At 44.4% G+C, this 26,681-nt stretch overlaps 1 protein-coding gene across 1 annotated transcript in view; it reads left to right on the forward strand.

Moving 5' to 3' along the window:
• Positions 1-135: 135 nt before the first annotated feature.
• The window catches only part of shroom4 (shroom family member 4), a gene marked incomplete at both ends in the record, with an annotated part of 131,606 nt that continues 105,060 nt past the window's right edge, over positions 136-26,681 (forward strand). Inside the window, one exon of the mRNA XM_080741643.1 lies at positions 136-258. Within this exon, the coding sequence (XP_080597769.1) occupies positions 136-258 (123 nt within the window). The remainder of the gene's footprint in view (positions 259-26,681) is intronic.

Raw genomic sequence — 26,681 nt, forward strand, 5'->3', positions numbered from 1 at the left:
TGTGATGTGATGGAGTGAGAGAGCCCGGCACCGACCCGCCGGCGCACACACAGTCACTACTACTGTGATTGATTCGATTCGGACCGTTCCACGGTTCCCCCGGTATCGGTTCGGTTCGGTCCGGTTCGGGACAGAATGGAGACGGTGGAGCAGCTCGTGTCTTTCAACCACATCCAGGTCCAGCTGAGCGGGGGCGCGCCGTGGGGGTTCACGCTGAAAGGGGGCTTGGAGCACGGAGAGCCCCTCATCATCACTAAAGTGAGTGCCGTTACTTTGTCTCCAATGCAAAATAGCGGGCATGTGAGTGTGTGTGCGTGCGTGCGTGCGTGTCTGCTGATGATGTTGCGAGGTGGCGTGTTGTTTGCAACTTTTCTGATTCTGCAGAAGCAGAAGACAATGTGTGTTGTGTTGTGTTGTGTTGTGTTGTGTTGTGTTGTGTTGTGTGCACAGGCATTCTTGCATATCTTTCAGTTCGCGTGGCTAAAACTGGCTATAGTGGCTACTGCTGGTCACTCACTTCTTTTTGTCTGTCCATAGCTAAGTCAGTGGCTCTCAAACTTTGAAATTTGAAGGTCTTCCCCTTAACTTTGACAGTGTTCAAATGGAACCAAATGGACCTGTTAGGGTGGACCTGTTAGGGTCCATTTGGTTCCATTTGTATACTATCAGAGTTACCGAATTGTAAGGGTCAATTTGCTGCTAGACTGGCTACTGCTGGTCACTTTTGTTGTCTGTCTTGCTAAAAGTCAGTGGTCAACTTCGAAAATTTTAGGTCTTCCCCTTAACTGACAGAGTTACAGAATTGTACAGAATTGTAAGGGTCAATTTAAACCCCCATAAAGGAACACAGAGAGTCCCTGAAATCCACTTTTTTGAGAACCACTGAGCTAAGTGTTTTCTCTTCATGCTGGAAAAGTGACGACTAAAATAGCTTAGAAAACTCCACTGTTGCTTCTCTGAGAAAGCTGAGAAGGAACTTTCCCCTTAAAAACTGGACTGGCTGCAAGAAAGCACCGCACTGCAATGTCTGGACAAGCAGTCTTGCAAGACTCTGCATCTTGAGAGGCAAAGAGTGAGAAGTTATTGTCCGAGACTAAAGCTCATATCCGGGGCTGTGCTCTGTGCTGCTGCCTGCCCTGCATGGATGCTGTTAAGTCAGCTGTCAGTGTCTTGTTACTGTACAGTGTACACAGACAGTCAGACAGCCCAGTAGAATGCAGTCGCTTCATTCAGCTGTGGGACTGTCCAGCCAAACATGTTAATCCAATTGTCCGGCAGTCAGGGATCACACAAAACACAAGTCACTGATGTAATGGTAGCCGGAGCTAGCCGGCTTTCTTGGCCATTCATTGAGTCAAGATGTTCAGAAGGTGGAAATGGAAGTCTGTCAGAGGTTGTTGTCGTCGCAGAGTTTTCGAAAACTGGGTTGTTTAATTTGTTCACTGTTTTGAATAAGGTTGATCACTGTATTTGGTCAATGACTTGAAGCCATTTCTATTCATTAAGTTTTCATTTAGGCTATGCAATAGCACTGAACTGATGACATTGGATTTGGATAGCCACAATCAACTCTTTTAGATTCTATTTTTGATATCTTATCAAGAGTTGCAACGCCATCCAAACAGAAAAGTCCCATCTGATTGCATTAATGGACGTTAAACTCAGCTGTACGGAAAGCTTGAATTATCCTCTTTCTGTCTGCAAAGTTTTTGTTTTAGAAATAATCCACCGTAGACATGTTTATGAGCTACTTTTCTGGCAAGAAATTCTGTGCAGGTGATTCAAGCGTTCTGTACAGCTGCAAGCTGTTGGTGTGTTTAACGTTGTTTAATACAGTCAGCTAGGACCTTTTCTGTTTGGATGTATGGGCTGTCAAGGCAGGGTTGGTATTGCAACTCTAGATTCCAGATATTAAAAGATAGAATCTAAGAGTTGCTTGCAGACTTAGGATTTGGATAATATAATGAAATGTATGAAATGTTCGGTTGGTTACCGGCATTAAACGGTAACATAATCCTCGCAATTGACTGAAACACATTTACACGTTAGGCCAGTGGTTCTCAACCTGTGGGACGGGACCTCCAGGGGGGGTCCCCAAATTATTTGGGGGGGTCCCCATATGATTAACTTAGGCCTAATCTATACCAATACGAATTCCACTTCCCCGGGTTGGCATTGTTTCATCACTCAACAATAAACAAACCAACATAAAGTTTGTGTATAGACGTGTATACCGGTATGCACATTTCTAAAGTGACAATTTAAGGACTTTTTAATACCTCTAAAACAAAATTTGGCAAATTGTCAAATATTAGAGGCAGACATTGTGAAAATAGCTGATCTACATGCTCACAACGTTGTGAGCATGTAGATCTGCTATTTTCACAATGGAACCATGTTATACAAAATGTAATGCCTACACTCTTAGCGCTCGCCCGGGAGGGTTAAAATATGATTATTTTGGGGTCGCTGCCTGAAAAGGTTGAGAACCACTGCATTAGGCTACCGACTGTGGCTTGTTTTCTTCTTTTTTATATCAACCTGTTTCACACGAACCAGCCCCTATGGAAGAACACTAGTCATGTGATAGTTGAAAAGGACACATCCTGAATCTCTAATGCTCGCCATATAGTGCTCCCATTGTTGTTCCTTGCAGAGAGGGGGAAGTTTTCTCTCGCGTCATTATTATTTAATCTCACGCGGCGGGGCGCTGATAAGACGCCCAGCCGCTGGTTGTGTGTTCAGACAGACTTGACACGAGGGTCAGCCTCGGATGTTTCTCCTCCTCTGTAGCAGTCCGCTGACCGGAGGTCCGCGTTTCCTCCGTTGGGCCGGGCCCTCCGCTCCCACGGTAGCATCACGCGGCAGGGGTGTGTGTGTGTGTGTGTGTGTGTGTGTGTGTGTGTGTGTGTGGTAAATGGTGCATTTATATAGGGCCTTTATCTACGGCGCTTTACAGAGATTGTGCATTACATTCACCCGTTCACACACCGATGGCGGAGGAAACCATGCAAGGCACCACCAACCTGCTCACCGGGAGCTATTAGGGGCCACTTCAGAGTCTTGCTCAAGGACTCTTCGACACCAACTCTGGGGGAGCCCAGGATCGAACTGGGAACCCTTCGGGAACCCTCTAAGACGGCAACTCTACCCCTGAGCTACTGCCGCTGTGTGTGTGTGTGGACTGTGGTGGTGGCACCATGATATGACTTTTGAGTTGAACTGTCAGTGATTATTGGTGCATGGTGTGTGTGGGTAGTGTGTGAGATGGTAAACGTGCATTTACGTATATAGGTCTTTATTCCATAGATTGTGCATTACGTTCACCCATTCACACACACACACACACACGGGCCGGGATCGAACTGGGAACCTTGCGATACTCCAACCGGCCGCGTTGTGTCGCCCCCTTAACTCTGACAGTGTACAAATGGAACCAAATGGACCTGAGTGCATTTGGTTCCATTCTTACACTGTCAGAGTTTACAGACTTGTATGGGTCAATTGAGAAGCCCATCAAGGAACCTTGAGAGTCCCTGGATCCCACATTGGAAAACCAATGATATAGTAAGTGTGTGCACTTATTAGGCCTACGTATGATGTGTGAGATGTGAAGATTTGTAGCAGGTCTGGTGGGGAGGCAACTATCCTCCAACTTCTTGTGTTCTCCCTCTCTCTCACAGCCCTGCTTCTCTATTTCTGACCCCCCCCCCCCCCCCCCCCTCCCCTTGTGTGTGTCTCTCTCTCTCTCTCTCGCCCACTCATTGAGAACTTTTCAGCAGTAGTAGCTGCAGTGTAACTGTAGGCCGGTGACATCTGTATTCACCGCAACAGGAGGGCGAATGGAAAAGCCGGGCTCAGTCAGTCATCTGGAAGCACACACGCACACACACACACACACGCACACGCACGCACACGCACACTCATAGCCCCTGGGAAAATGTGACTTGAGAGACTGCTGAAGGAGATAAAAATCAAACGGTGGTGGTCTTATGGCCGCTTAGTGTCCAGTGGGTTAGTTACACACACACAACGTCACACACGCACACACATACACACACGCACACACACACACACACACACACACACACACACACACACACACACACACACACACACACACACACACAAAGGCGCGTTCACACGTGCCCAGGTGCCGAATTCCGGCCTGGGAAATGTGTACAAGAGTCAGCGTTTAATGATTAAGTGTTTATGTATGAGACTGTTATATATATATAAATGTGAGAGAGGGAGAGAGAGATGCAGAAGTAAAGGAGAGAGAGAGAGAGAGAGGAGGCTATGAAAGAGAGAGGCACGTCTGAAAGGTGTGTGTGTTTTTAGTTTTGGCAAGACCCACAGCAGTTTCCACCACACACACACACACGCGCGCACGCACGCACGCACGCACACACACACACACACACACACACACACACACAGTGCTTTATTTTACTGATCTGTATGGAGCTGTCTCAGGCTCTCAGTCCCTCTGACTGTACTGTGTGGAGAAGTACCTTTTGCCACCGGCCTAAAAGCACTGCTATTGAAGCACTGCGGAAAATACGTAGTCAGTTCCCTTGCATCGAAAGATCACTATTTCACTTATCAAATGTTGTTTTCTCTTTGTAATTAAACTAACAGAGAGAAAGCAGACACTAAGACACTAAGGCTTGCCCACCTGCCCCCGGCAGGTAAATAAAACGTCAGGGCAGGTGAAGTTTGCTTTCAGGTTGCCCGACCGGGCAAGTGCTCATTTGAGAGGGGACACAAACGTCTATAACACAACACAAGATATCTGTCTAAACACCTGAATGTGGCCAGTGCGATCTGTCTTCTGGTATGCGGAATGTAAAATAAGAGCACTATTTACCTATAATGTGCTGTTTTTACTGTGGCTACTGTGTGAAACCACAGACATATTCAATCGTAGCTACAGTATGTAGGTATTTGGATTTGGAGGTATTGAAGTGTGACATTTTTTATCACACAGGCCCAGAAAGTAAAGAAATAAGTTAAATTCAGCAGTAATTAAAATCTTTACCTATCATTTTATAATGGACAATTTACTTTTCGGGCAAGTGGGCATGACCTTCGGGCAAGTAGAACATGACCTGTACTTGCCCGATGGGCAAGTGCTTCTGAGACCTTAGTGTCAACCCCTGGAAAGAGAGGGGAGGGGGGAGAGAGAGGCTGAATTGCATTGAGAATAATGTGTAATGGAAATAAGATTGTTATCTTCATGTGAACTGTCATTTCCACTTTCCTCTGTGTGTGTGTGTGTGTGTGTGTGTGTGTGTGTGTGTGTGTGTGTGTGTGTGTGTGTGTGTGTGTGTGTGTGTGTGTGTGTGTGTGTGTGTGTGTGTGTGTGTGTGTGTGTGTGTGTGTGTGTGTGTGTGTGTGTGTGTGTGTGTCACAATCACATGGTTCTTTGCTTCAGTCTACTGAGGTAGTTGTGTCTTTCTGCATAGCGTCACCGCCGTCAGCTGAATGAATGCAGTGTCCAACTTTACCTCCATTCACAGAAATGAGAATCTGCACCGCTATCATCCTCCTCCTGTGTGTGTGTTGTGCACATGAACAGTGTGCTTAAAGGGGTCTGAACATGGTTCAATGTTGAAAATGGGTGGTTCTCCCCTTTAACCCATTTAGGCCTGACCTACGTTTTCTTAAGTTTGGAAAATTCAGATCAGCTCCGGTTGGTGTGAAGTGCGCGTGTTGTTCTTCAACATGGCAACCTTTAAAGGCAGGGGTCTTCAACGTTTTCAGGCCAAGGACCCCTTAGTTGAGCGAGAGATGAAGCAGGGACCCCCCACAACCTTTTCATAGACTATAATGTAGTTTCATTTTTTGACTGCACAATCATCAATGTATTTGGATTCTTGTCAATTTGTGTTTTCTGATATGTAACCACTTGAACCGTCAGTACTTAACTCATAGTGCCAATCCCGAGAAGACTCGTGAAAAGTACTCAAGTACCCGGAGTGCCAATCCCGAGTATACTCGTGAAAAGTAATATATTACTGTAACGGCGGTTATATTACCGAGTACAATGGCGGAAGGTCCGGAGCCGAAATCCGTCGCTGATTTCTCATCATCACGGCTCCACGAGCACAAAATAGTCATCCCATAACATTGAGGTGGACGGGGGATCTCATCTTTAATGTCCATTATCTCAAAACTACACTTTAGAAGCGAAGATGGAGGCAGATGCTCATTTATAAAGCACATGGAGAAAAGCTCCGAGCTGATCCGCCATGACACCACGTAAACAACGATCGATTCCGGCGCAGGACGCGATGACGTCAGACCGGAAGTGTTTACGCTGTGGACTTCTGGCCTTCAAAATAAGATAACGGGAGTGAATGCAGCCTGAGGGTGGCATCGTGGACTTTATAATCCGTTAATTTCAGGAGCACTAAATGAGTTAATAAACTTGACCTTTCACTCTGTACTTAGTCTGCTCTTTTTCCCCTCTACACCAAAGCTCTTTGCCAAAAATAGCCGATCTCCAAGCTCACAACGCCTCGCAGCACAAGGCGTTGTGAGCTTGTAGATCCGCTGTTTTTGGCTAAAGTTCTCTGAATAATTGGACGCTAGGGTTCAAGTCGTTAATATAAAAAAGGAGGAAAAAAGGTTCCTATCTCACAACGATTTGGAGGACCCCCTGTAGTAACTCTGAGGATCCCCTATGGGCCCCGGACCCCCTGTTACAGACCCCTGCTTTAAGGTTATGTGTGAATCTGTGTGTCAACTTTATGGACTCTTATGTCAACTCAAGTGTGTGTGTGTGTGTGTGTGTGTGTGTGTGTGTGTGTGTGTGTGTGTGTGTGTGTGTGTGTGTGTGTGTGTGTGTGTGTGTGTGTGTGTGTGTGTGTGTGTGTGTGTGTGTGTGTGTGTGTGTGTGTGTGTGTGTGTGTGTGTGTGTGTGTGTCTTTGAGAGAGAGGTGTGTATGGCTGGCTGTGGTCAGAGAGAGAGAGAGGGGGGAGGGGGAGGGGGGAGGGGGAGTTGTAGGGGGAGGGGTTCGATGTGTCTGAGACAGCAGAGGGATGTAAGCCATTTGGTCAACATTCCACAGAGGGCAGAACAAATCACTACTGTGTGTGTGTGTGTGTGTGTGTGTGTGTGTGTGTGTGTGTGTGTGTGTGTGTGTGTGTGTGTGTGTGTGTGTGTGTGTGTGTGTGTGTGTGTGTGTGTGTGTGTGTGTGTGTGTGTGTGTGTGTGTGTTATTTGTGGCCTGGGGAATGGGCCTGTGCATCCAATGACTGTGCCTGTGTACATATTTATGTTTGATTCAGCAATAGGCTAGGCATGCATTCTTTAAAACCTACATAGACTACTGCAGCTATGTTGGAAATACCCTCCCCCGAGAATTATGTTGGATGACATGCTCATGGTCAGTCAGTCAGTCAGTCAGTCAGCCAGGTAGCCACTTGGCTATCTGTCATTTAGCTAGTCAGCCAGTTGGTCTGTCAGTCGATCAGTTTGTTATTCAGCCAGCCAGGTAGGTAGACCTCGCCCCGTACAATAATTTAGTCAGTCAATGCAATGGTAAGGTAATTAATTCCTCAAACTGTCATGCACTAAAGGTGCCCAGCTCACATTGGCTGTCAAGACACTACACACTCACAGACAGTGAAAGTGAAAGAACACGTGACACACGACAATGAGTGTCAAAGTTAAAAACTAAATCCTCTTAGACATTACACCTATTATAATTTAGGCATATCTGAGACAACACGATATAAAACCTAAAGTCATAAGTAAGTACTTGTAAAAAACAACCATATTCGACAAGAATAGAAGACTGCCAACTGTAAAATCACCCAATCTTAATGCAGAGCTTCTTTTAATCCTACTTACAAGATTGTTTAGATGGCAGACAGCGTGGGAGAAAGCATGTCTCCCTGTCTGAAACCAAACGGGTTTGGAAACCAACCTGTGCTTTGGTTATTTCTCTGTGCACATGCAACCTGGGTTCGATATAGAACCTTTTAAGGCAGAAGAGAGAGACTGGCGCATCTCGGACAAATAGAGCCTTTTATTTAGAGTTATGAGGATGACTCTGAGGAAGATGCAGTAGCATCGAAACCTCAGTCATTCGTATCTTTGTACTGTCTAGCACCTAAATAAAAGGCTCTATGTGTCCGAGCTGCTCGAATCTCTCTCTTTTGCCTAGTCACTGCTCCCGTGACGCACCAGACTAGCCGTGTAGGTTGAGGCGCGCCGTAGAACCCCTTTGTTCTCATGAACCTTTTAAAGGTGATACACCATGCATTTAAAAAGTATTTATGTCATATTGTTTATGTCCCAAAAACGTTTTTCAAAAGGTTTGAGGCTAAATTACCACTCCTGAATAGACTTTGTGAGGATAGAAGGTGCTAGTGGGACCCCAAAAAAGGTTTTAAAATAGGAAAAGTGAAATGTCATGGTGTATCACCTTTAAGGCATTGTACAAGTTACCTACCTCACTTTAGTCATTTGAAATTGAGAAATTCATGATTTTATGCATTCAAATTTCAAAGGCTTTCTGAGTATCTGTAAAACGATTCTAAATTGGTCTCCTTTCTGGTATTGTAACATTAACTGTACAAGAACGATAAAGACACATAATCCATTTCCTAATACCTGGATTTAAGTTATGGGCCCAAATGACTTATATTGGTTGGCAGGTGTTCTAGTTTTTAGTGCTGACCTCCTCGTCAGTTCTTTTGCAAGTGTTTATTCTCTCAAACTTCTGTTGTTCAGCTTTAATCCATTCAGAACGGGTACATACTATTGCGTATTATTATTTTATGCTTTAACTATTGAAAAATAGCAGATATACAAGCTCACAGCGCGGCACCGAGTGCCGCGCTGCGAGCTTGTAGATCTGCCATTTTTGAAAAATCGTGAAAATTTAGATTTTTACCCGATTCTATAAGTGTCTTTTGAATCCTTCTAAGGTTTTTTGAAAAGCCTATGTTTCTACCATCGTCAAAGAAAAGGTCCTTTTCACTTAACTGGAGCTCAGTTAGTCTGTTCTTGAGAGACTACTATGTCAGTGGTTCTCAAACCTTTTCATGTGAAGGACCCCCAAACTGATATCTATTTGGCCACGGACCCGTATATCAAAATATTTAGTTCCAGGGACCCCCCAGAAGCAAAATTTGAGTTACAAACGTTCGCTCTAGTCTAAAGATACATATATTCAAAGATTTGCACACATTTTCACGACTTTTTCAAAAATAGCAGATCTACAAGCTCGCAGCTTGTAGATCTGCTATTTTTCAATAGCTAAAGCATTCAATAATTCTAGGCCTAAATGGGTTCAATTAATTTAACTATCAATCTCCTTTTTAGAAATCTGTTCGGCTACGCTAATTTCCTCCCACAAATGACCATTCCGTTAAGATTAACATTTCCTTGAAAAAATCAACCTTTCCTGCCGTAGTTTGGACTTCTACAAACTTCGGTTAAATGACCAAATATCTCGCATCAGTGTGTCGGGGTCCTGTTATTTGCTCAGCCTGTCAGAAGGTCAGCCAAGCAGCGGTGCAGACAGCCAAGAACCAATCAGCTTACCATTTAGTTAAGCCCCCTTTCCACTGCAGCTTTAGCACCACACTATGACACTACACCAGGGGTTTTCAAAGTGGGTGACGGGGCACCCCGGGGTGCCGTGACGGCAGTCCAGGGGTGCCGCGAGATCATTTGATAATATTTGGAATCTACTTGGACACTTGAAAAAAAAATAGTATCATTTTAAACTTGAAGTACAAAGTTATATTCAGTTAGTTCTAACCAAAATGGCTATTATCTCAACGTTTTCCTCGTAACATAATCACTACAATATCGTCACTGTCGGGCAGAAACCTTGTATCTCCAAGTTTCAAATGTGTACGTCTTTTGGTAAAGCAAATAGCCCTGCTTCATCATACAAGACTGTCGCACAAAACTAGATGCGAAATTGTGTGCTTGTAGATCTGCTGTTTTCACTAGTTTAGTTAATTGTATAGATGATAAATACAAAACGAACAGTTTTGGACATACAAGGTTTCCCAAGTTGCTGGGAGTGAAAATTATAATGTAGGGGTGCCTCGGATTAAAACAAATATTCATGGGGTGCCCTGAGACAAAAAGGTTTGGGAACCCCTGCACTACACCACACCACATAAAAATATCTTCATTTTCCATTACACAAAAGTACCCCTTTTAAAATTGACCCTTTTAACTGTGATTATAATACAATATAAATTATTATAATGTATTACTATGATAATTATAATACACTATAATATATTATAACGGTGATTATAACACAATAGAATCTATTATCATGTATTACAACTATATCCTGGTGGTTTAAATGACAAATCAGTGAGTGATAAGTCACTATGAAGTGTTTGGCCTAGCTCAAACCTACTCTGGATTGGATACTTTTTAGTACCACGTTTAGAACCACTTTCACGTCACTCTACCCAGGTCCTTGTAGTGGAAAACCTGGCAAGTGGGCGGTGTGGAGTGGTGTGGTGTGTTGGGCCATGTCGGTGGAAAAGGGGCTTAATTAGTGGACCAGTTGGCTGTTTGTACGTTCAAGTTGTCAGTTAGCCAACCAGCCAGTCAAATTGCTTTTCCGTTCATTCAGTCTAGTTAGTAGTCAGTCAGTCAGACAGACAGACAGACAGACAGACAGAGAGGCAGACAGACAGACAGTTCTTTACGCCTTATCTTTTACTCCTTTGTGTATTTTTATTTGTGGTTATAAAGCAATCGCGCCCACTTTAAAAGGTAAGAAAACCGCCGTGATTTGACCTGAAAAAAGCTGCCAGTAAACGAGTGAAGTCAGTTACCAGTGGTCAGCGTTTTGCTGAGTGTGTCCTGCACTGAAATGTCTGTAATCTAAAATCAGGGGTCTTCAACAGGGGGTCCGGGACCCCTAGGGGGTCCTCAGAGTTACTATAGGGGGTCGTCCAAATCTTGTGTGATAGAAACATTTTTCTCCTTTTGTATATCAACCACTTGAACCCTAGTGTCCTTATTCTGGGAACTTTAGCCAAAAATAGCAGATCTACAAGTACTTGGTTTGGTGGAGGGGAAAAAGAGCAGACTAAGTACAGAGTGAAAGGTCAACGTTATTACTGTAAGTATTGACAGTTCAAGTGGTTAAATATCTGAAAACACAAATTGACATGAATCCAAAATACACTGATGATTGTGCTGTCAAACAATGAAACTATATGGAATTTATGAAAAGGTTGTGGGGGCCCCTGCTTCATCTCTCTCTCTCAACTAAAGGGTCCTTGGCCTGAAAAAAAACGTTGAAGACCCCTGATCTAAATTAACATCTGACAATAAACATGCATTAAGACCATGTCTTAGACTGGATTAATGTGGACTTTTTAAATCGTTTTCAGAGAGAGAGAGAGAGAGAGAGAACCGGAGAGGGGGACAAAGGAATGGATAGACAGAACGAGCAAGAGATGGAGAGATATAGACAGTGGTGTATGTATGTACGAAGACTGTTGCTGTTGTGCTGTTATGCATCTGTTATGGCAATACGCGAGGCATCTCTCAGCATGCTAACAAAGCTCATGTGTGTGTGTGCGTGCGTGCGTGTGTGTGTGTTTGGGGGTTGACCCTGGTCTGTTGCAGTTGTTATTGTTGTTGTCTGACCCTTTGCATTCTCACATAAAAGAACCGCCTCTCTAGAGCCTCATCTCTCACTATGGAGGCGACGCACGCACGCACTTGCACGGGCCTAAACAATGTTTTTTTTGCACCTCAGATTACACCAAAATGCACGGTTCCTGTGTCATGCTCACCTTGTTGACGCACACAGAATGTTACTATGGACTATGTCCATAGTCTACTCTACTCTTTCCTTATTGGACATTATCAACACACTTGAAAAAAGGTAGTTTATGTTTTTGAAGAGTTGGAGAGACGGGTGTGACCGCATGTTACTGAACAAACGCTCTATCTACGAGTAAGACGCCTAAGGACGAAAAGCGACCTTGCCCTTGCAATAACAATGATTGCTGTTTAAAACAGTAGCTGTTTATGATTAGTCCATGGCCATCTAAGGACGGCCGTGTACTTGACTCAAGATACATCTTGTTGTTGTCCCCTTGATACGTCATGTTCATTGTTGATATGAGATGTATCTGTTAGACGCCTACAGGAAGGTCATCCTCTGTCTTCTCCTATTACATTCTGTTCTTTCCGTCTCGTCTTCTGGTTACGTGTTGTGACCAAGCAAGCACTGAGGCCGCTTTTCCACCGGCAAAGAACCGGTTTGGGTTCTTTCTCCCGCCTATGGGATGAACCAGAGGTGAGCTTTTCCACCGAGAACCGAGTTCCTCTGGTTCATTCTGGTGGAAACGCAAGCCGGTTCGCGGCCGGTTCGCAAGAACAAACCAAGGTTCCAAGAAAGTTGAACGGCACTGGTCCTTGAACCAAGGTTCTTTTGGTGGGAAAGGCCCCTAAATGTATTCCCTGGGTGTAATGCACACTAGGGCCTTTTCCCCCAGCAAAGAACCGGTTCTGGTTCTTTCTCCCGCCTACGGGATGAACCAGAGGTGAGCTTTTACACCGTGAACCGAGTTGGTTCCGAACCGTAAAAGTTGGTTCGGAACGGGGAACCACAAAATCCTTTGGTTCCTCTGGTTCAATCACGGTTAAATCTGGTGGAAACGCAAGCCGGTTCGCAAGAACGAACCAAGGTTCCAAGAAAGTTGAACCGGCACTGGTTCTGGATCCGGTTCTTTGCCGGTGGAAAAGGCCCTTTTGTGAACCTGAGTCGCGTGATTATGTGTCATCTTGTGTAGGGCTGTCAACGATTATGACATTTTACACGACGATCAATTGTCACTCAAACAATTACAATTAACGATTTAATTTTGTTTTTGTCGTTGACAATTACATTTCCGTTTGGCTTGTAGGCTTTGAACTGGTTCCACATGGCAGATATGACGCATAACCTAAATATACCAAGACATTTACTGACACATTTAACAACTTTAAAAAGGACATTGATAGTGGAAATAGCCATAGGCTCAGGATCAACGTAGTCTTGTTGCTCTTTACCGTCCCGCGTCTCACACTTCACTCCTGGTTTCAATTCAGCTTTTTTTACGGCGTTTTCCATCAACCCGACAACGACCACATATTTCCTATTGTGTAGCCGGGGCTCTGACATTCAGAGTACACTTTCCGATCCATTATGTAGGCTTAGGGAAAGATTGTTATGGGCATAATTTGTGTGTGTGTGTGTGTGTGTGTTTTTCCTCTGTGTCTCTCTGCCTGTTTATGTGTTTACAGTTTGTCCCGTTGAAACCATGCCTCTGAACCAAGGAATGTACCGCACACGCAGACACACACACACGGGCACGGGCACACGCACACATCTCACACGGATCTGCACATCCACGAATACCAGGGGCGTCACAAGGGAGGGGGGGGGGGGGGGGGGGGGGGAGTGGGACAGAGTTACTATGGCCCAAGGGGGAGGGGCCTGGATTTATTCTTTACTTTAGCTACGCTGCGAGCTTTGTAGATCTGCTATTTTTGAAAAGTCGTGGAAATAGTCTTTAAATATAATATATGTATTTTTTTAGTGTGAACATTTGTAACTCAAATTTTGCTTCTGGGGGAGTCCCTGGAACTAAATATTCTGAGATGGGGGGTCCGTGGCCAAATACATATCATTTTTGTGGTCCTTCACATGAAAAGGTTTGAGCACCACTGACATAGAAAGAATTTGAAATAAATGTAGCAGATCTACAAGCTCGCTGCCGCGCTGTGAGCTTGTATATCTGCTATTTTTTCAATAATTAAAGAACCCCCCCCCCGGCCCAGAATTTGGTGCGACACCCCTGACGAAGACACACGCTGACACACAAGCACACTCAAAAAAAAAAAAAACGACGCCCTCCTGCTCACACCAATACATAGACACATTCCACCACGCAATGTGGTTACCCTCTCGCGGCTACACTGGCAAGGAGAGACGCGGCTGAGGTCTGAAATGATACAAAACTGCCTTTGTTTACCCGCTCCTCTTTAGTCGTCATCATCATCATCCCTCCTTTTTCTTTTCCTTCTCCTTTCCCTCTCTCTCCTCCTGCCTCCATCCATCCCTTCCCTCTGTAGGGTCGGGGCGGAAACATCCTTTCATCCTTGGCTTTGCTTGCATCTCATTCATTTTTATCCTGGTTCCCAAGCAGGATTGCCTGAGAACAACACAGGATTCTTGGGTTATTATTATGGGGACCAGGGACGCATGAGTCAGAGCTTCCAACGTCTTTTTTGTCTTTTTGGCCTGTAGAGTTGGCCCGAACCAGCGCTTTCCCTCTGAACGGGTCCGATTCCTTAACGCTTCTGCAACGAAGGCTCTCACTTAACTCTCCCGTCGTGCGGGCAGTTGATAGGTCGCCATAGTTACTCTTTGAATTTTGGTACCCAGCCCTTCCGCTGAGCTGGGACGATATTGATGACATCAGGGATCTCCATTTATGGAGCTATATCTGAGATGGGGGTCCGTGGCCAAATACATATAGTTTTGGGGGTCCTTCACATGACCAAGTTTGAGCATCACTGACATAGAAACATGTAAAAACATTAGAAGGATTTGAAATATTCACAGATTTTCACGATTTTTCAAAAATAGCAGATCTACAAGCTACTGCTGAGCTGGGATGATATTGATGACATCAAGGATCTCCATTTATGGAGCTATATCTCCATATATAGGGCTTTATCCTATATCCTTCTGCTAAGCTGGGATGATATGACATCAGTTATCTCCATATATGGGGCTATGTCCCTCTGCCGAATGATATTGATGACATCAGGGCTCTCCATATATGGGGCTATATCTCCATATATGGGGCTATATCCTATAGTCTGCACACGCCCATTTGCGTGACCTTGCCCTTGGTGGAGGTGGCTTCTCGCCCTTAGGGCGTCTTACTGGTTATTGTATAGGAGAGCAGACGTGAAGTCCACATACCAGCCGTGACGGTGTGATGAAAAATCGGTTTCCGGAAAAGGTTCCTCGATATTGGAATTCGGTTCCGAATCCCCGCCAATCCGTCCTACTTCTGCAGTGAAGGTAGCCTCCAGGTCAGAAGCAGTACTCCCAGCTGTGGGGGTTCAGATAGAGAGAGCTCTGTTGTTGTCTAGGGCTGTCACAATTATTACATAATCGTCTAATCGTGATTATTTGACATTATCGCAATTATTTTGTCATAATCGTCATAATCGTGAATGTTGAAAAATGTCAGAAATAGTGGAAATAGCAGATCTACAAGCTCACAACGCATCGCGACGCGTTGTGAGCTTGTAGATCGGCTATTTCCACTATCAATGTTATTTTTTAAGTAGTAAGTCAGTAATGTATTTGTATATTTAGGTTATGTGTCATATCTACCATATGCAACTTCAAAGCCTAAAATCCAAACAGAAATGTAATTATCAACGACAAATACACAATTAAATCGTTAATCGCCAATTATTTGAGTGACAATTAATCGTCATGTAAAATGTCATATCGTGACAGCCCTATTGTTGTCACCCTTTTCTGTTTGTAGAAAGCTTGCTTTACTTACAGAGTACAATGAGCTAACGTCATGGCCAGCTCTCCAAACTGTAGCTATATCAGTGGTTTTGCAAACGTTTTGTGACCGAGGCACGTCGACGGGCAGCTCGACAGTCTCAACAGGCACACCTGTATTCCTAGCAACGGTATATAGCCACGAAAAGTACGTAGAAAGTATAGAAACAAGCTTGCAACACGTTGTGACGTTGTTGACTTTTGTGTCTTAGGCAGGAGGCTACTGATGAAGAGACAGAAGAAGATTAAGAGAAATAGACTGTGTGAGAGAGGAAAATACGGATGGAAAGTTTGTGGGAGAGATCAAGAGTGTGTGAGAAATAGGAGAGACAGTTTATAGTAAAAGAGAGAAGTGATGGACTGGGAGTGAAGGAGATTGTCAGCCCTTGAACTTATTTATGGTTAGATAAATGTAGAACTATCTCACACGCATGCCACACGCATACAAAATACCAACTTTAAACAAAGTGCCAATTTCGTCCTTGCACAGCATGTTCCTCGTTCTCGATCCAACGCACTCGCACGCACACTCCTTGAAACTGAGTCAACCGAGAGAGACTTTGAACGCGTTCAGCCGTGAAACCGAACTCTTATCTCCAAAGAGGGGGGGGGGGGGGGGGGGAGAGAGGGAGAGATGGAAGGAGGGGTGAGCGAGAGAGAGAGAGGGGTCAGATTTAGTGGAGGGGGCAAGGTCATTTAGCACACATTAACTAGTCAATGTTTCACCAGGATGCCTAAAATAGAGAGAGAGAGAGAGGGAGAACAAAGAGAAAGATGGAGGGACAGAGAGAGGGAGAGAGAGAGAATTGTGCCACACTTTCACAGCTGAAACTCCCTTCATGTCGTCACTCTCGGGTGGAAACCTTGTACGTCCAAAACCGTTTTATTTATTTTATTGTTTATATTTATTATTCTAAAGCTGTGAAAATGCACAATCTACAACATCTTGAGTGCTTGTAGATTGGCTGTTTTCATAACTTTTGTGCAATGATGATGAAGTAGGGCGTTTACATACGAGAGCAAGCATGACGTTGAAATATGGAGATACAACGACAGCGACAACGTGCATCCGTGCATACACACATCCTCTGCAGACATGCAAGCGCACACACACACACGCGCACACACGCACGCGCGCACACACACACGCACACGCACACACGCACACATGTGCACGCGCACATCTTTATTTTGACAGTGATGGATCAATCCAGTGTGGCTCTGCTCCCGCCGGGCCGCCGACCTCTGGCCTTTACTATTGTCCGCCCTGCTCACCGGATCTAACCGCTTCCATACACCCTAGCAGAGATGCAGCTGTGTGTTTGTGGGTGTGTGTTATCATAACGATCCTTGTACATTTCCTGTGCACATCGCCAATAGGCCTCAGAAAAAGAAGTACCTCCACAATAATTTATTTTAGTTTGTGGCTTCTTGGGCAGTAGAGAGCTTGGGAAACGTTGAACCGATTCAAATCCCGGCTTCCCCTGAGTTTGTGTCGGAGTGCTCTCGAGCAAGAAACTCGACCACTAAACTGCTCCCAGTGAACAGGTTGGTTACAGTTTACAGTTTAGGCATTTGGCAGACGCTCTTAATCCAGATCGACCTACAATAGCAAATACATCAATACAATAAGCAAGGTAATACATCAGTATCAACATCAACAAAATCAATTGCATATAAATATCAATCTAGAAAAAAAAAACAATAACATTGTTAGACCAAGCACCTAATCAGTAAAAACTTTATATAAAACCTAAGAATGCTATCTAGCTTTCATGTATGGTCAATTGGTCATTGAGGGTAGGCGGGTGCTACGGTAAGTGCTATGGGCCTAGGTGGAGTCTGAAGAGGTGAGTCTTCAGTCCACGGCGGTAGCTAGGGAGTGAGGCTGTTGTTCTAAGTCCAACAGGGAGTTTATTCCACAGTTTGGGGGCAGTTTGGTGCTTTTCCTACCGCCGTCCGTCAGTGTATGAAACATGAATGTGTGTGTGAAAGGATGAATGTATATGCACATTATAAAGCGCTTTGGATAGATGCACCAAATGGATCACTTTCCTACTTACAGTATGTATGCCGCATGCAAGGAACCAAAAGCGAAGGATTTTACTCTTGGGTCGTGCTCTTGTGTAATAAAAGACACTCACAATAATCATATCGTGGAGATTTAAATGTATCGTGAAATTACCCTCTGTCATGCACTGGGATTAATTCACCTTTTATTTGCCGAGCTGCTTATCTGTTACCACTTAAACCATTCATAAAACGGACCTGGAAATAACATACTTACAGTCTTTTACTCACGCTCAAATCTCTTTGTCAAAAAAGGTCAAGCTCACAGCTTGTAGATCTGCTATCTTTGGCAAATGTTCTGCCCCAGCATAATGGATAATGGGGGATATTTGGATTATCACGATAATATCGTACATTGCTATTTTTGTTTTTGTCACAATAATCGTGACAAGACATTTTCATATTCGTCCCATGCTTACGTATAATAATATGTAACAAGGGAAATCCTGAATGTGGGATTCCGTGCACGAGCAACGTGCGTGCGTGCATGTGTGTGTGTGCCAAACAACACAAAACACACTCGCAGAGGGAATTCCCAGCTCGCTCCTTTTGTGCGCCGACTCTGGTCATAGTGCAGAGGGCTGAGGGTTACATCTGAGTGTCATACTTATTGTGCATTAGAAAGAGACACAGCGGGTCACTGTGCGTGTGCGTGTGCGTGTGTGTGTGTGTGTGTGTGTGTGTGTGTGTGCGTGTGTGTGTGTGTGTGTGTGTGTGTGATCTATGGATGAGGATGAAGGCTGGGGTTAAGGTTACCGCAGGTTACGGCTTCTAACGGCCGAGGTCCTCCAGCCGACTTTGATGCGGTCGAAAAAACGCGACCCGCGAGTGTGAACCGTCGAATGTCAAACTATGTCTAACGAGCTGTCGATGTGACCGATAACGCGTTTTCACTGTCGTAGAGGAAGGAACGACGGAGATGGATGAAGTGTCAAAGAATGTGTGGATCACATGAGATGTCTCATAATTCTTATTATGAGATAACGATTGTCATTTTGATGTTGCTCCTAATTATGTGTAATTGAACCTTTGCATTAGGGCTAAGGCTGGGCAATATATCGAAAATGTACCTTCATCGATGCAGCAACATGCAAGGTATACATACCGACGAAGACGGCTTGAAATGAGGTATTGGAGGTATGAATTTGACACATTGTCAAATTCATATTCATTAACTCACTCAATGCCAATGACGTCTCATGACTGCTTTTTTCAATGGGCCCTGTGTGCCAATGACGTCTTTTAGATCAAAGGCTATAAAATGTAATTATTATTATTGTGTGTTCATTCTAGTGGATGGACACTTTTTTTGATTCAAACAGCTCTATCTCTGGAACCATGTGTCTGATTGACAAAATTATTTTTGCCACTGAATCACAACAACTGTGTCTGTTTCTGTGGGGAAAGAAATTATAAAAAAAAAAAAAACATTTTTTTTTTCATTGCATAGTAAAGAAAAACATATAAAATCATGGCACATCTACCTTGGAGCCATTTTGGGCATTGGCATTGAGTGACACACTGTGTATGCACATAGCACATGCAAAAAAGCATCTGTAACCAGGTGTGGTTATTTCAATAAAACCATCGTTTGAAATAAGGCATTTAATGTCTTTATTCTATGTGTAATGTGCAATGTGCATGCATAGATATGCTATTCATTATCTGGGTTAGGCAGGCAGTAGACCTAAAGCAGCGTTAAAACTATATTATGCAATTGTTTTCACTAATATCGTGAGTAATATCGATATCACGGTATTCAACAACGATATTGAATATCGAAGGTTTTCCTAATATCGCCCTGTTTTTGAAAGTGTAAAATAAGGCTTAAGCTATTGGAACCAAGAGAAGACGACACTTTTGCCGTATCATGACATTATGGCAGGCAAAATCCCCTAGTCACGATATTGCTACAATATCAACACTGCTCTGTTTTGGATTATAAACTGTCAAGGGGAAAGTGAAAGGAGAAAAGCAGGTAGAGAGAGAGAGCGAGAGCGTGTGTGTGGTGCTGGTGGTAGTTTGGAGCTATGGCAAACAGATTTAGGAATGTAAAACCATGCCAGCCGACGAAGACAAGTTCCTTTCCCCTTTAAAACAAAACACAGACTGTTTGTGTGTGTGTGTGTGTGTGTGTGTGTGTGTGTGTGTGTGTGTGTGCGTGTGCGTGTGCGTGTGTGTTGGAATGATAGAGGCCCTATTATGTTCATATGCCAGTGAGAGTTTACTCACATGGAAGTGCTCGTCTCCATGTGACTTTATGTGTGTGTGAGGTGTGTGGTCTGTTCATTTGAGAACAGTCATCCTCTCCTCTCCGTTGGCCACTCTGGCATAGGGATGGGACGATATGAAAATTTCATATCGCGATTATTGTGACAAAAGAAATTGCGATTTGCGATATTATCGCGATAATCAAAATCCATTACCCTGGGGTGGAACATTTGCCAAAAAAATACTACAAGCTCACACGTGAGCTGGTAGACTGGCTATTTCTTGGTAAAGAAATTTGATAGAGAGTGAAAAAAAGACTATCAAGTATGTACATTATAAGTGCCTTTTACCTTATAGAGGGTTTAAGTGGTACCGGATATGCAGCTCGGCAAATAAAAGGTGAATTGATCCCAGTGCATGACAGAGGACGATATATCACGATAAATTAAATCTCCACAATACAATTATCTTGAGTGTTTTTTTATCGCGATAAACGATAATATCGCTTATCGTCCCATCCCTACTCTGGCATTGAATTTGGCCCCATCGAGTGTGTGGGTGTCCCAATGACCAGAGTTCTGCAGAATCCCAAGGGCGTTGTTGTTGCAACAACCTTGCCCAGGAAAAGGACTCCTCGTTCTCTCTGGGTTGTTGTAACGTCTCTCTCTCCTCCTCACCCCCCCCCTTCCTTCTGTCTTTGGAAAAGGCCCTTTAAGGACAACAGCCCCCGATGGACACATCAGTGATCAATGGAGCCCAACGCACATACACACACACACACACACAGAAACACAGACACGCAAGCACACAAAATGAATTTCTGGACACATGCCAAGGGATGGGACGATAAGCGATATTATCGTTTATCGTGATAAAAATAAACACTCACAATAATCCTATCGTGGAGATTTAATTTATCGTGATATCGTCCTCCGTCATGCACTGGGATCAATTCACCTTTTATTTGCCGAGGTGCATGCATATCCGGTAGCACTTAAACCCTCTATAACTGGTAAAAGGTACTTATAATAAACGTACTTGATACAGTCTTTTTTTTTCACTCTCTATCAAATGTCTTTGCCAAAAAATAGCCGATCTACAAGCTCACAATGCGACGCGTTGTGAGCTTGTAGATCTGCTCTTTTTTGGCAAATGTTCTGCACCAGGATAATGGTTTCTGATTATCGCGATAATATCGTAAATCGCAATTTATTTTGTTACAATAATCGTGATATGAATTTTTCATATCGTCCCACCCCTACACATGCATGCACACAAACTGTCATGCCCCCCGCTCCCCACACACACACACACACACACACACACACACACACACACACACTCTCTCTAAATGAAACGCGTAGGCTTTTTTGGGTTCTTTTCGGTGTGAGCGTGGGAGTTTTTTTTCCGTGGCTTGGTTCCCCTCCTCCTCCTCCTCCCGCCCCGATAAAGAGGGCCTTGTGAGAACGTGGGTGTGAGGAACGGATGGGAGGAGATCTTCACAAGTCTCAGACTGGAGGGCAGAGGTTGAGGAAGAGAGTGTGTGTGAGAGAGAGAGAGAGAGAGAGAGAGAGAGAGAGAGAGAGATCTGCATTTAATGTGTGCGTGCGTGGAAGATGTCTTGTTGGTGCGAGTGTGTATGCGAGGGAAATGTTGTGCATGCGTGCGTCTTCTGTTACCTCTTGAGTGTGTGTTTGTGTCTGAGAGAACCAGACAGATTGTTGCTGGTCATACACATCCATAGAGCAGGGGTTCCCAAACTTTTTTGTCTCCGGGCACCCCATAAATATATATTTTTTAATCTGAGGCACCCCCACATTATAATTTTCACTCCCAGCACCTTATATTTATAGCATATCGTTGTTTTCGGGTGGAAACTTTGTATGTCCAAAACCGTTCGTTTTGTATTTATCATCTATAAAATGTACTAAACTAGTGAAAACAGCAGATCTTGTGTGCTTGTAGACCGGCTGTTTTCACTAGTTTTGTACGACAGTCTTGTATGATGAAGCAGGGCTTTGCTTTACCAAAAGACATACACATTTGAAACTTGGAGATATGAGGTTTCTGCCCGACAGTGACGATATTTTAGTGATTACGTTACAAGGAAAACGTTGAGATAATAGCCATTTTGGTTAGAATTGACTGAAAATACGTTTGTACTTCAAGTTTAAAATGATACTAAATATTTGTTAAGTGTCCAAATAAATTCCAAATATTATCAAGTTATCTCGCGGCACCCCTGGGCTGCTGTCGCGGCACCCCAGGGTGCCCCGTAACCCACTTTGAAAACCCCCATGCCATAGAGGAGCACGTCTTTATGCTCGCAACTAATTATACTTATACTGTACTGGACAGTGTTGCACGTGGGTAAGGAACTAAAAAAAGAAGAATAGATTGAATAAATGCTAGAATGAGATGGAATGAATGAACAAACAAGGAGGGGGGGGGGAGGAAGCTGTGGACAGAAATTGGAAAAACAACAACCACAAACTGCTTTATCTGTTCAAACACAAACCACACACCATGTTTTTGTCAGGACTGGGGCCAGTAAACTGCCCTGACAGCTCTGGAATCAAGGAGAGCAGTGACGTGTAGAGAATGATAGAGAGTCAGGAGCTGAAATTTCTAAAAGGGCCTTTCGGTGAAAATATTGAAAATAGCAGACCTCCAAGCTCACAACGCGTCGCAGCGCGACACATTGTGAGCTTGGAGGTCGGCTATTTTTGGTACTTGATACCCCACTGAACTAAGCATAATCAAGTCAATATTGGAGATGTGGCGTAGCGGTATGGATTTCTGCACAGAGAGGGCAGTTCTTTCAACATAAGATGCTGCATTCAAGTTCAGGAGAGTTTGGACAAGGCAATTCTCTTGAATGCCGCCTTCAGGTATGGCATGGAAAGAGGGGCATTTGCATTTCTTTCATCATAGTGAAAACTGCATCCATGGTCTGGAGAGAGCACTTTTTACAGATGAGTAAAAGGGCAGGGGCTCAAGCCCCCTTTGATGTCTATGAGTGCACACGCCTGAAGGAGAGAGAAAGAGAAGACTCCCTATTCGTTAACGGTGCAAAAAGAACTGGCATGATCCAACTTTGACTCCCCCGTTTCGCGTCTTTGAAGTCTGAATCACATACTTGTCCTCAAATATGTTCCATTTAATTAAAATTAAAATCCCCTAAAGATTTTCCTGTCTCACGTTTTTCACAGTAGACCCTGTAGTATTATTTGAACTTTTAAATACATAAAAGAATAGTATTTTATGATACAACATTATAATGAACTAGACATTTTTCAATTTGTGAAATTGCAAGTGTGGTTGCCCTGTGGTTCAAATCATGTAATGCATGTCTTGATAATAGTGTCACTCTGTTATATATAAAATGTTCTCTGTAAATAATCAAATATTAAATCAACTTTAGATAATAAAAAAATCACACCTAGGTGTGAAGTGAGCAGTGCAAACACGAGCATGGATCTCCATACAGAGTCAAAATGTTTCCATTGGCTGACTGACACACACAAATTGAAAACTAGGAGCAATTTGCACTGCTCAAAAAAGGAAGATCCAGGCGCTCAAGGTTAAACGTCTTGAAGTTGAGGTATTTTAACCCTGAGTGCTCCGGATCTCCCATTACACTCTCAGTTACAGACCTGTAAGGGCTCATTGAAGTCACAGACCGGTAAAGGCCCATTGGGTTCCTATCACTTTCAGAGTTACAGACCACTGAGAGGAAAGAAATAAGTAAAATCAGCCATTTGTAGAATTGTGTATCTTTAACACTTGGGTGCAATTATTTTGGAAAGTTTTGGAGAGCCCCGTAAGCCACGATCGTGTCCATGTGGTGGAAAGTCACAATGTTAAAATGGACGTCAGTTTGTTTACTTTCGGTTGTGAATCTACAATCCTAACGCACGGCCAAGTGAAAAAAAAAAAAAAAAGTTCTCTGCATTCAAAGCGTTTGTGAAAGTAGATTCCAAGATAAAGCTGTTCCTTTGCAGCAGCAACTTAAGGTGCCCTCCAGACTAGGCGTGGTTGCTGTCGGGGCTGCCACTAGGATCAGCGGTGGCCGCGCCTTGGTGAGACACAAACACACTCGCTCAGTGAGTAAACGCCACGCAGTATTTCACAAAGATGAACACAATCCATCTCTCACCGCCCGCGTACGCATGCACAAACAAGCACGCTCGTGGTGGATTTCACGGGACCACGCCCACTCGCCTCGCCACCCCAAAACTTCGCTGCGCGGCCGAAAAAGCTGCCTGCCTCTCATTGAAAATGGATTGCTAGGAGGCGGTGACCGCGCCTAGTGTGGAGGGCACCTAATGGAGTTGACATGCTTCCTGACGCTGGCGGCCGAGTTGCATCATGGGACATGAAGTTTCTTCGCTCACCGGCCGCCGCCGCGGCACCTGTTTACCATGGCAACCAGCTATCACGTCCCCACTGCCCTATAATTCTTGTCACGTTCCTGGACGTAATTGGCACCGGAAGTGTTCAAATAGTCCAGGAGTGTCACTGTATTACATTTAAGGTCAAACAACAACAACTACATTAAACTCTACCTGTCATGGCTGCCAGTTCCCACCTGATGTCGTGCGGGAGTTCAGACTGCCCCACACCGTACTGAATAACTGCTAGCTTACATAACGTCTTCAGAGTAGGACGCAGGTCCAAGATGTGAATGTCACCACATGGCGCCACGGCGTCATCTATCCCTCCAAACAGGATGATGCGATCTCCCACCATGCAACTGCACGTACTGGACCAGCACCATTTCCTCTTGGGCTCAAGGGGAAAGGCCCATATCTTCTTCCAGGAGAAGGTCTCTGCATTGCATTTCCACAGATCACTGAAGTGCTTGATCTTAAATGTTCCCACCTTAAGACCACCGATTATGTACAGCTCTCCGTTGTATTCAAAAGCTGAATGACTGCTGCGTTCTTCTGGAAGAAGCTGTGCAGAAGGTGATGTGTTCAGCCAGCAGTTGGTCTCTGTGTCAAACACTCGGATGGTGTTGAAGCTGTCATAGCTTTCATCCCAGCCTCCAAATACAAACATCTTTGTCCCAATGATGGTGGCAGAGTGACATTCTGTAGCAGGAGGTCTAGTGTCTCCAGTGTTAATTAAAGACCAGACCATTGTGCTGGTGTCCAACTTGTGGATGTCATTATTGAATGTAGACTCGGTCCGTCCTCCATAAATATACATGGCCCTCCCCAAGACACAGGCTGAGTGGCCGTACCTCGCCTCTGGAACAGTCCCAGAAACCTGTGGTTTGAACCATAAGTGGGCGTTGACGTCGAACGCATGAAGAACGTTGCAGTCTGGGACCCAGTTTGGGCTACGGTACCCTCCCCAGACGTAGACAACGTATTCTATCAGCACAGCTGTGTTGTCTATGCGATTGGAGGGAACCTCAAGGTGACATTCTCCTTCTCTTCCAGGTGTCACTGGGGGCAACGTCTTCCAGCGGAAAGCCACTGTGTTGAAGGGTGTGATTTTTTTTTGGTTTTTGGAATGAAAGTGTGTGTGAATGGGTGAACATGATGCACAGTCATTGTAAAGCGCCTTGAATAAAGGCACTAGGCCTACTGTATACTGTATATAAACACACCATTTACCATTTTACCATTCACCTGAATTCCCTGTAAAACTAGTAAGACACCTCTGGGTGACATGCGACCTCGCCCTAAAGGGCCAGTTCTTGGCCATCTGGCCAGTGATATATATGGGACCAGTTACTCATACTGTATATAGAGACCCCTGCATGATAGTCAACAATGTTCGGTCGCAACAAGACACGGAGCCCTTGTTGGAACAGGTCTTCGCAGATTTGCACTCAATCTGAATGAACTGAAGTTGGTACGGCTGTATTGGAGTCGTTGTCCTCTCTGCACTTTGAGATTATTCTGTTACCAGATAACCATAGGAGTTTGATGCTGGCATGTTATGACAGGGTAACCCCACTCCCTCCACCCCCCCCCCCCCCCTGCACACATACACACACACACACACACACACACACACACACACACACACACACACACACACACACACACACACACACACACACACACACACACACACACACACACACCCCTTTTGTATCAAGGGTCCATAGAGAGCTGTGGGGGGTGTAGGAGGTCTGTGGATGTGTTGAAATGTCAACTTGATGGCTCTATTTAGATATGTCAGGCTTTGTGTGTGTGTGTGTGTGTGTGTGTGTGTGTGTGTGTGTGTGTGTGTGTGTGTGTGTGTGTGTGTGTGTGTGTGTGTGTGTGTGTGTGTGTGTGTGTGTGTGTGTGTGTGTGTGTGTGTGTGTGTGTGTGTGTGTGTGTGTGTGTGTGTGTGTGTGTGTTTATCTCTCTCTCTCTGTCTCAATCTTTTATTTAATCCGTATGTTTTTTTGCGTATCTCTCCTCATTCTCTCTCACGCACGCACACACACACACACACACACACACACACACACACACACACACACACACACACACACACACACACACACACAGAGAGGCAGAGAGACAGACACACACACGTTTTGTTTCCTAACCTCTGCAATGGATGCCAATACGTAAACTAAATACAGGAGGACAAATTGGCAATTGCAACAATTTAGCTTACTTTGATTGGCTTATACAAAGGGAAGGAGGAAATCGCCCTATTGGTTCCAGATGCATCTGAGGAGATAATCAAGTTTAATTGGCCACTGGAGGAGAAGGAAGGGCCCGTGTGCCAAAACAACCCACCTAGAGATATTTAGATGTATACAGAGAAGGAAAAAATAAAAGATTAAACTTT

This window comes from Nannobrachium achirus, assembly GCF_963921795.1.
Source record: "Nannobrachium achirus genome assembly, chromosome: 14".
In the NCBI taxonomy this organism is placed as follows: Eukaryota; Metazoa; Chordata; class Actinopteri; order Myctophiformes; family Myctophidae; genus Nannobrachium; species Nannobrachium achirus.